Genomic DNA, 11,082 nt, shown 5'->3' with positions numbered 1-11,082 from the left:
TTAATCTGATACTATAAAAACTACAGGCCTTGTGAACAGCAGTGTGTCTTCTTCAAGGCTACAAATTAAATCAGTTTCTTCACATTTATCAAAACTCTCCCCAAATGTTCGCAAGGTAGATTGGATTAAGATGTATAGATGTTCTTCAAATTATCCAGAATTTTCATATCATAGATCTCCCACAATATAACTGCTATGGAGGTCAACATTTCACATAGTTCTCCCACAATATATCTGCTATAGAGGTCAATATTTCACATAGTCCTCCCACTATATATCTGCTATAGAGGTCAACATTTCACATAGTCCTCCCACTATATATCTGCCATAGAGGTCAACATTTCACACTCTTAAATGAAAATAGAATCAGCTTGAATTCAGTTTGATGTCCCAGTATGAATCATTCTGTGATGTTTAGACTGTTCCAATAGTAGCACCACTTACATCCCTTTCCCTAGATGTACATTAGGAATGAATGTGATGAACAGTCATTCCAATATGACGGATGGTATTTTATTAAATTATTTTAATGAGACAGAAATTCAATGAACAATAATGAATAATGCATTCTGTTTTACATGATCATTATTCATGACTCTCCATCTTGGATAATGGATGATCAGGACAACGTGAGTAATTACTTATTTTTCTGTTTTGTTTATTGACAACCAATAACACAAGACAAAGAACACACCAGAGTGTTAATCTGATACTATAAAAACTACAGGCCTTGTGAACAGCAGTGTGTCTTCTTCAAGACTACAAATTAAGTCAGTTTCTTTACATTTATCAAAACTCTCCCAAAATGTTCTCAAGGAAGGTTGGATTAAGATGTATAGATGTTCTTCACATTCTACTGAATGTATATTCCATAGAACCCTGCCTCCTGACACAATATCCTGTATCTGACTGTGGCAAACCTCTTCAAGGTTAGGAGCGTTTGTCACAAATTAAGTGGTAAACTGTCACCAAATCACCCAAGAATGAGAGTTCTTTCGAACAGGACAGTACCTGTGTGTTTGTTTCTCCGTCCTGGTCCACCCAGGCCGTAGGCGAGGTCAAGGATAGCAGGGTTCGGTACACGAATCGGGTTCTCGGTAGGTCCAGGTCCAAACGCCAACAGGTAAATCCAAAACAATCCAGCTCATACACGGTAAATCCAGCCAATCTCTATTGTCTCTTTCTCTATTGTTCATAGATCCTTCCAGCACTCTCTCTCTCTCTTCCTGGTTTTTCTTGACCCTTTATCTGTGGGTCGGCTCCACCTTCTGAGGGTTCCCCTTGCTTCTGGGACTTGTAGTTTTGGCGGTCTGCCTTTTTGTGATCTGTAGTTCTGACAGGGGTGGCCATTTTAGTGATCGGGCAGAGCCTGTTTATTAGTTCTGCTCTCACATACCTACCATTTATCACTCGACCCCCTTCTTTGCCACACATCTCTCCCCCTAGATCCGACCCCCTAGGTCGGGCTACCGCAGCAAAATATGCGCGCATGTGGGATAACCCATCCACGTTTCCCATTTCCTTCCCTGCTCTGTGTTTCAAGTCAATATGAAACGGTTGGAGACTCAAAAACCACCGCATCACCCGAGCGTTCTTCTCTTTAGCCCTATGCATCCAGGTGAGTGGGGCATGGTCACTGATGAGGGTGAAGTGGCGCCCCAGCAGGTAGTACTTCAGGCTTTCTAGAGCCCACTTTACTGCCAGCGCCTCTTTCTCAACGACTGAGTAGTTGGTTTCCCGTGGTTCCAGCTTCCTGCTTAAAAACAGGATGGGGTGTTCCACCCATTCTACCTCTTGGGATAGCACTGCTCCCAAGCCGACCTCTGAGGCATCCGTCTGAACCACAAACTCTCTCTCAATGTCTGGTACCACCAGAAGAGCCTCCTGTAATGTCCTAAATGCTTTGGGATGGCCCTTTGACCATGTTTGGCCCTCTGGCTCTAGTCATGTCGGTAAGTGGGGCGGCCACTGTGGCATAACTTGGGATGAACTTCCGGTAGTAACCGGTCAGCCCTAGGAAGGCTCGAACCTGCTTCTTATTTACTGGTTTCGGCCATTCTCTAATTGCCTTCACCTTCTTACGTTGGGGTTTGATTAACCCTCTTCCCACAGTGTATCCCAGATTCTCTGTTTCCTCTAACCCCACATAACACTTGGCAGGGTTTGCCGTGAGCCCTGCCTTTCTAAGGGCGTCTAACACTGCCTGTACCCGGGGTAAGTGGGATTCCCAATCTGGGATGTAGATCCCCACGTCATCTAAATAAGCTGCGGCGTATGCTTTGTGCGGTTTTAGGACTTTGTCCATGAGCCGTTGAAAGGTGGCTGGGGCCCCGTGTAAGCCGAATGGCATGACGGTGTATTGAAACAAACCGTCAGGGGTTGCAAAGGCTGTCTTTTCTTTGGCCCTGGGGGTCAGAGGAATTTGCCAGTACCCTTTTGTCAGATCAAGGGTCGTAATGTACCGAGCATTACCAATTTTCTCCAGTAGTTAATCTACTCGGGGCATGGGGTAGGCATCAAACTTGGAGATTTCATTTACCTTCCGAAAGTCGTTACAGAACCGCAAAGACCCATCGGGCTTGGAGACCATCACAATTGGGCTAGAACACTCACTATGTGACTCTTCGATCACTCCAGCTGTCAACATTTTCTCCGTCTCTGCTCTAATCGCGGCCCGTCGAGCCTCGGGTACCCGATATGGCCTCATACTCACTTTTCTCCCTGGTAGGGAAACGATATCATGAGCCGTAACCTCAGTTCGGCCAGGTACCTCTGAAAACACATCTCTGTTTTTCTGGATCAGGGTCTTTACTTCCTGTACTTGCACTGGGGACAGAGTGGGTGAAATATTTACTTCGGCTGTCTCCTGAGTGTGTGTGGGGTATGTGACCATTAGTGTTTCTCTCTCTCTCCATGCTTTTAACAGGTTTATGTGATAAATCTGTTCCTGGGGCCGTCGACCTGGCTGTCGGATCCGATAATTGACTTCTCCTATTCTCTCCAATACTTCATATGGTCCTTTCCATGTGGCTAGTAGTTTAGACTCTACCGTGGGGATCAGCACTAACACCTTATCTCCCGGTTGAAATTCCCTCAGGGTAGCCTGCTGGTTATAAGTGTGCCGCTGGTGCTCCTGTGCTTGTCTCATGTGCTCTCTGACGATGGGCATGACTGTGGCTATCCTGTCTTGCATTGCCGTGACGTGCTCTATGACACTAGTATACAGGGTGGATTGGTGCTCCCAGGTTTCCCGGGCGATGTCTAAGATTCCACAGGGATGCCTCCCATATACCAGCTCAAAGGTAGAAAACCCCAGCGAGGCTTGAGGAACCTCTCTAATGGCAAACATCAGATACGGCAACATGTAATCCCAGTTTTTCCCATCCTTATCGATTAGCATTGACTTCAGGGTTCGGTTGAATCTCTCAACCAGCCCGTCCGTCTGAGGATGGTAAACCGATGTCCTCAACTGTTTCACCTGCCACAGTTTACAAAGGTCCGCCATAATGCGGGACATAAAGGGGGTCCCCTGGTCGGTAAGGATCTCCTTTGGAACCCCTACCCTGGTGAACAAGAGCACTAATTCCTTTGCAATATTTTTGGAAGCCATCGTCCGAAGGGGAATGGCTTCTGGGTAGCGAGTGGCATAATCTAGAATGACCAGAATGTATTGGTGCCCTCTGGCGGATTTGGGTAGTGGGCCCACTAAATCCATCGCTATCCTCTCAAATGGCATTTCGATTATGGGGAGTGGCACTAACGGGCTTCTAACAGCTGGTCGGGGAGCTGTTAACTGGCACCCCGGGCACTCTCCACAATGCCGAGCCACTTCAGCTTGAATACCTGGCCAGTAAAACCTCCTTACAATCCGGTCTCGGGTTTTATCGATACCAAGGTGTCCACCCAGAATGTGCCCATGAGCTAGATCCAGTACTGTCCTCCGGTACCGAGTGGGAACCAACAACTGTTCCACCACATCAACCCCTATTTTCGAGACTCTGTACACCAAACCCTTTTTCATGATGAAGTGGGGAAAACTATTAGGCATCATCCCAACATTTATGGGAGTACCATCTACAACCTGCACATCTGCTCTGGCTTGCTGCAGGGTTGGATCCTGGTTTTGGGCAGTCCCAAAATTAGTCAAGGACCCTGCCAGGTCTGCTGGTTCTAGATCGTCGTCCTCTGGATTCAGATCGACCCCAGCCCCACTAGTACCGGGCTGTTCGTTATCAGCGAGGTTTGCCACTTCATCCTCCTCCTCCCCTACTAGCACCTGTGATGTTGTCCCCTGGGAGACCTCTTTTCTTGGCTTTGGTTGAAGGCCCCATGCTTCTTCCTGCTTGGTCAGGGTTGTTGGCTTCTCAAATATGCCATTCTTGTGGCCTAACTTCGCAAAGTTAGGAAAGTCTCTACCCAATATTACATCATATGGCATCTTTGGGACCACGCCGACCTCATAATCCAGCAGACCGTCCTCTCGAAGGTGGTAAGATATGCTTCCACATCATCCTGCGCTGTCATTTTTTGAAGAAAATGATTGGCCCTCCTCTGGGTATTTGCAGCTGGTAATTGAGCCCCAATTTGGTCCGCTAGCCCCTTTAGGCCTTCTCTTAACTCCCGGGTGTTTCTCTCTTGCTCTTCTCTGAGCAGCTGGTTGGTGCGGTGCTGGACCTGTAACGTGTCCTGATACATTCGCATTGCATCCTGATGAGGTATTTGTTGAGCTCTAGTTGCCTCTTGTTGGGCGGCCGCCGCTTGTAACAGGGCCTGTATGGCTCCCTCCATACTCATTTTCCTGAGAAACTGTCCTAACCAAACAAAGCCACAAAAAAAAACCTGACTTCCCTTTGGAGTGCTAACTGAACATTTTTTATTTTTCTTCTACCTAACCAGTGGTATGGTTAGGCCATGCCCGCATTCTCCACCACGTGTGGCAAACCTCTTCAAGGTTAGGAGCGTTTGTCACAAATTAAGTGGTAAACTGTCACCAAATCACCCAAGAATGAGAGTTCTTTCGAACAGGACAGTACCTGTGTGTTTGTTTCTCCGTCCTGGTCCACTCAGGCCGTAGGCGAGGTCAAGGATAGCAGGGTTCGGTACACGAATCGGGTTCTCGGTAGGTCCAGGTCCAAACGCCAACAGGTAAGTCCAAAACAATCCAGCTCATACACGGTAAATCCAGCCAATCTCTATTGTCTCTTTATCTATTGTTCATAGATCCTTCCAGCACTCTCTCTCTCTCTTCCTGGTTTTTCTTGACCCTTTATCTGTGGGTCGGCTCCACCTTCTGATGGTCCCCCTTGCTTCTGGGACTTGTAGTTTTGGCGGTCGGCCATTTTGTGATCTGTAGTTCTGACAGGGGAGATCCCGTTTATTAGTTCTGCTCTCACATATCTGCCATTTATCACTCAACCCCCTTCTTTGCCACACTGACATAGAGCCCAATGCTGGTTATCACAAACAATGACAATAATCATTTGATCAGAGATAGGCCAATATCAAAACAACATTATTTATGAAGTTAACCAGATCTTATTGGTGGCCACAGTCCCTACATGAGGGAGGCTTGAGTGACAGGATACATCTGATTGGTCCTGTTTGTTCTGTATATAGTGATGTCGTCTACCACACAGAACTCACCTCTCTGTTTTACACCATAGTCTCAGGATCACAGTATTTACAACATGAGACCCAGGAGGACAAGCTGAAGAGGGAGGCATCAGCTGGTGAGCTTGGTAAGTATGAGAGAGTCTGGAGGAGAGAGGATTGAATCAGGGAACATGAGTGATGTCATTCAGTTTTTCAGACTAATTCATTTGTAATGTATCAAATAGTCAATAGACCAGTTGATGATTGGTTCAGCTCAGATAACTGTTGACTGGAGGAAATAATTACTAATAATTGTACCACCTCCATCAAATGATAATGTCTTTATAGACATACTATTGAATTAATTAATACATTACTTATTCAAGCAACCAATTAAATATGTTAATTTCTCTCAGAGTTGAAGATGTTTAAAGAGATGATGAAACAACTAGAGGAGAAAGACACACAACTGGATGATATGACCCAGGAAGTGAGAGAGAAAGAGAGACTCCTGGATGATATGACCCAGGAAGTGAGAGAGAAAGACACACAACTGGATGATATGACCCAGGAAGTGAGAGAGAAAGAGAGACTCCTGGAGGAGAAGAACCAGATAATGGAACAGAGGGACAAACTATTAGAAGAGAAAGAAAACCAACTGGAAGAGAAAGACAAGCAACTAAAGGATAGAGACATTCAACTAGAGGCTCTGAGAAAGAACCTGCAGGACAAGAACAGCCAAGTAGAGAACTTCAGAGTCCTACTGCAGGAAAAATACCTTCAACTAGAGGACAGCAACTACAGACTGGGAGAGAAGGACAGACTACTAGAAGAGAAAGAGAACCGACTAAAGGAAAAAGACCTTCAACTAGAGGACAGAAACCACAGACTGGGAGAGAAGGACAGACTACTGGAAGAGAGAGACAAAGTACTGGAAGAGAGAGAGAAACTACTGGAAGAGAGAGACAAGCAACTGGAAGATAGAGACACACTACTGGAGGGAAAAGAAAATGAAATTAAAGAGAGGAGACAGGAAGTAGAAGAGAGGAGGCAGGAACTAAAGGAGAGGAGACAGGAAGTAGAAGAGAAAGACAACCTACTAGAGGAGAGAGAGAAGCAGTTAAAGGAGAGAGACAAACAGGTGGAGGATGTCAACAATGAAAATGCTGAACTGGGTAAGATTATTCACACCATTAATACATTTAGTCTTCTGTACTTTCCTCAATTCTCAGGTTATTGTCGACTCTCCACTGAGTTGTGAATATTGTTGTCCATCACTTCATACTTTCCCTCTGCATCATATTTCTGTCTAAAGTCTTTAACACAGAATTCAGATCCTAGTCCTCCTTTGTTATTTCAGCTCAACAGATATGTGATGTGAAGACTGAGGTAGAGAGACTGAGAAGAGAGATCTCAGCCCAGATGACTGGTGAGTGAGATATGTGATACTTAACATTTCAGTAGAAACCCAGAACTCCCCTTCAGTAGGTCTATGTGCCTTCATGTGTCACTGAGGTAAATGTTCCCATTCTAAATGGTTGTTCTATTATTCTAGAACATGGAGAGACGTCAGATACAGGTTCCATACTCCCAGTCAGGAGGAGAAACAGCCTGAACCTTCCTCCATACAGTGAGTTATCAATATTGTCCTGTTGTCTCCTACTGTTTCTAGTCTATAGAGGACCATCCTTCACTTAGTGAGTTATCAATATTGTCCTGTTGTCTCCTACTGTTTCTAGTCTATAGAGGACCATCCTTCACTTAGTAAGTTATCAATATTGTCCTGTTGTCTCCTACTGTTTCTAGTCTATAGTGGTCCATCCTCCACTTAGTGAGTTATCAATATTGTCCTGTTGTCTCCTACTGTTTCTAGTCTATAGTGGACCATCCTTCACTTAGTGAGTTATCAATATTGTCCTGTTGTCTCCTACTGTTTCTAGTCTATAGTGGTCCATCCTTCCCTTAGTGAGTTATCAATATTGTCCTGTTGTCTCCTACTGTTTCTAGTCTATAGAGGACCATCCTTCACTTAGTGAGTTATCAATATTGTCTCAAACTGTCATCAATCTTGATATTCTCTATTTTCTCCAATAATCTATATTTCACTATGATGTGTAATGTATTTGTAGTTTGTTTATACTATGTTTTAAATGTGTCTCTGATGAGTCAGTATGTTGACCAGTTCTCTATGTTGTTACAGTGGGAGGAGAGACCTCAGATACAGACCCCACACTTCCACTGAGGAGGAGAAACAGCATGGAGTTACCTCCTCCATCTAGTGAGTTATGGATGTAGATGATATTATATTAGACACTGTTGTACATCCTCCACATAGTGAGTTATGGATGTAGATGATATTATATTAGACACTGTTGTACATCCTCCAGATAGTGAGTTATGGATGTAGATTATATTATATTAGACACTGTTGTACATCCTCCAGATAGTGAGTTATGGATGTAGATGATATTATATTAGACACTGTTGTACATCCTCCAGATAGTGAGTTATGGATGTAGATTATATTATATTAGACACTGTTGTACATCCTCCAGATAGTGAGTTATGGATGTAGATGATATTATATTAGACACTGTTGTACATCCTCCAGATAGTGAGTTATGGATGTAGATGATATTATATTAGACACTGTTGTACATCCTCCAGATAGTGAGTTATGGATGTAGATTATATTATATTAGACACTGTTGTACATCCTCCAGATAGTGAGTTATGGATGTAGATGATATTATATTAGACACTGTTGTACATCCTCCAGATAGTGAGTTATGGATGTAGATGATATTATATTAGACACTGTTGTACATCCTCCAGAGAGTCAGAGTGTTGATCAGTGCTGTGTGTTGTGTTGCAGTGGGAGGAGAGAGCAGCAGTCCAGACTCCCCAGTGTCTCCCAGTGTGCCTGAGCTGAGACTGGTGCTGCTGGGGAGGACTGGGGCTGGGAGGAGTGCAGCAGGAAACACCATCCTGGGCAGAGAGGAGTTTGGGGCCCAGGCCAGCCCCTCTGCAGTGACCCAGAGGACTAAGAGGAGAGAGGGGGACGTGTGTGGGAGACGGCTGGTGCTTGTGGACACTCCAGACTGGTTCTGTCCTGGACTCTCTCTGGAGGAGATGAGACAGGATGTGGGGCTCTGTGTCCGTCTGTCTGCCCCGGGACCCCACGCCTTCCTCCTGGTCATACCAGTGGAGCCCTCTAAGGGGGAGGAGAGAGCGGTGTTGGAGAGAATAGAGGAGATGTTTGGGGAGGGTTGTTGGGGACACACTGTGATTCTATTCACCCATGATGATGGCCTGAAAGAGCAGAGCATTGAGGAGTTTCTCCAAGCAGGAAGTCAGGACCTCCAGCAGCTTGTGGAGAAAAGTGGGAGCAGGTACCACGTCCTCAACATTAAGGACAGGGCCCATGGCACTCAGGTATCAGAGCTGCTGGATCAGGTAGAGGAGATGGTGGCAGGAAACAGAGAGAGATTCTACAGCAGTCAGACCTACCAGGAGGCAGAGGACCAGGTTAGAGAGATGGAGGGAAAGATCCAGAGAGAGAGAGGAGAGAGGAAACAGAGGGAGGAGAGAGACTTGAGAGAGAGGCTTCAGAAGGAGTTGCAGGACTCTCTGATAAAGATAGAGGGAGTGATCCAGGAACATGAGGGAGATATCAGAACACTCAGTGAAAGAACCAGTGAACTGGAGAGACAGGTGAAAGAAGAGAGGGATGAGGAGAAGAAAAGAGAGCTGGAGAGGGAGCTGAAGAGGGAGTCTGATAGGAGAGAGGAGATGGAGAGAAAGCTGGAGAGATTTAGAGAGAAGAGAGAGAATGAGAGGAAGGAGATGGAGGAGAGACACAGACAGGAGATAGAGGAGATGATGGAGAACTATGAAGGACAGGCCAGAGTTGAAGCAGAGAGAAACCTGATGAAGATAGTCCTGCCTGAGTTACAGAGGAACATCATGATCTCACAGACAAAGATGCAGAGGGAGTTCAGCAGACAGATGGAGGAGAAGAATAGACAGATGAAAGAGAAGAATATAGAGATGGAGAGACTAAGACAGAACTTGAAAGAAGTCAGGGAAGCTCACTCAGTGTTGCAGAAGAGACTGGAACGAGAGGGGAAAGGTCAGAGGGCACTGATAGGGTTGTTGGGCTGGGTCAGGAGAAACTCATCAAGTTGGCTTCTCCACAATCTGATATGATTCACCATCACCGTCTATGATGATGAACCAGACCAGGTCTACTGTCCACTGTACCGTCGGGGGTGACCATGGATCATGGTGGTCATGGGGAAAACAGGACAGAATCATGTCTGGTCCAGTCTACAGTGTCAAGAGAAGGAGGGGAGGGAGGTCTGTAAAGATCTTGATGAGACGTAAAACACAATTCCAAACCAACGTAGATTATTGACCTTTGCACTGCAGACCTTTAGAATGTAGAGGGTTGTGGGGGGTCAGGAGGTCAGCGGGCGGAGTCAGAGACTGAGAACTCTAAAGATCCGAGTGAGACTTTTACTCAGTGTTTGAGGAGGTCTACTATTGAACAGAGAACCATACTGTATTTACCACACACTACTTCCTGTTCTTATTCAAATTGTTTCATGTTGAAACTTTAAATATACACTGAGTGCACAAAACATTAAGAACACCTTCCTAAAGGTGTTACAATAAAATGTAACTTTGTAAGACATCAGTGTTTGGACATTGTTTGTCTTGCATGATTCTCTACCGTACAGAGCTGAGCTGTCAACACTGAGCTGTCAACACTGAGCTGTCAACACTGAGCTGTCAACACTGAGCTGTCAACAGTAGGCTGGTCTCTACATGATACTGCTACTACTACTACTGCTACTACTGCTACTACTACTGCTACTACTACTGCTACTACTGCTACTGCTACTGCTACTACTACCACTAATACTACTACTACTACTACTGCTACTACTACTAATACTCTAGGACAGCAGTTTGAGAAGACCAGAGGAAGTGATGGAGAAACTAATGTTCCAATGTCCAATATTTTATTTATAATCTAACAATTCCCCAACAACGACCTTATACACACAAAGCTAAAGGGGTGAATGAGAATATGTGTATATATAAGTATATCAATGAGCGATGGCCGAGCGAAATAGGCAAGGTGCAGTAGATGTTATAAGCAGTGATTGCTCTTTAGCAGTCTCATGGACTTTGTTGGAAAGGGGAGCAATTTGACTTTCCAATATTGATTGTATTGTTTAGACATTACAGTTGATCTGGAAGTATCATTTTTTGGAGGCGCTAAAATAAGGTCAATTGTACGGACCAGTGCGATGTACAAAAGCGAGTTTGTTAACGTTAATTGAACAGTTTTGAACAAATTAATTTCTTAAAAAATGAAGGAGAATCAAGAGAGAAATAGAGTGAGAGAGAGTCATTTTTTTCACTTATCTGGCAATTGCAGCTAGCTAGTTTAGCCTATTGAAAGACCCTGCTCGAACAGAG

General features: G+C 44.9%; 1 protein-coding gene across 1 annotated transcript; it reads left to right on the top strand.

The window, feature by feature from the left end:
- The first annotated feature begins 5,511 nt into the window (after positions 1–5,511).
- LOC139410575 (trichohyalin-like) lies at positions 5,512–10,288 on the top strand. The gene is made up of 4 exons (XM_071155871.1): positions 5,512–5,738; positions 6,009–6,767; positions 7,793–7,870; positions 8,468–10,288. Exons 1-4 carry the CDS (start codon positions 5,519–5,521, stop codon positions 9,799–9,801), a joined length of 2,391 nt encoding a protein of 796 aa, XP_071011972.1. The 5' UTR covers positions 5,512–5,518; the 3' UTR covers positions 9,802–10,288.
- The last annotated feature ends 794 nt before the right edge of the window (positions 10,289–11,082 follow it).

Source organism: Oncorhynchus clarkii, chromosome 6 (assembly GCF_045791955.1).
Source record: "Oncorhynchus clarkii lewisi isolate Uvic-CL-2024 chromosome 6, UVic_Ocla_1.0, whole genome shotgun sequence".
Classification (NCBI taxonomy): domain Eukaryota; kingdom Metazoa; phylum Chordata; class Actinopteri; order Salmoniformes; family Salmonidae; genus Oncorhynchus; species Oncorhynchus clarkii.
This window is presented reverse-complemented; position numbering and strand designations above follow the sequence as displayed.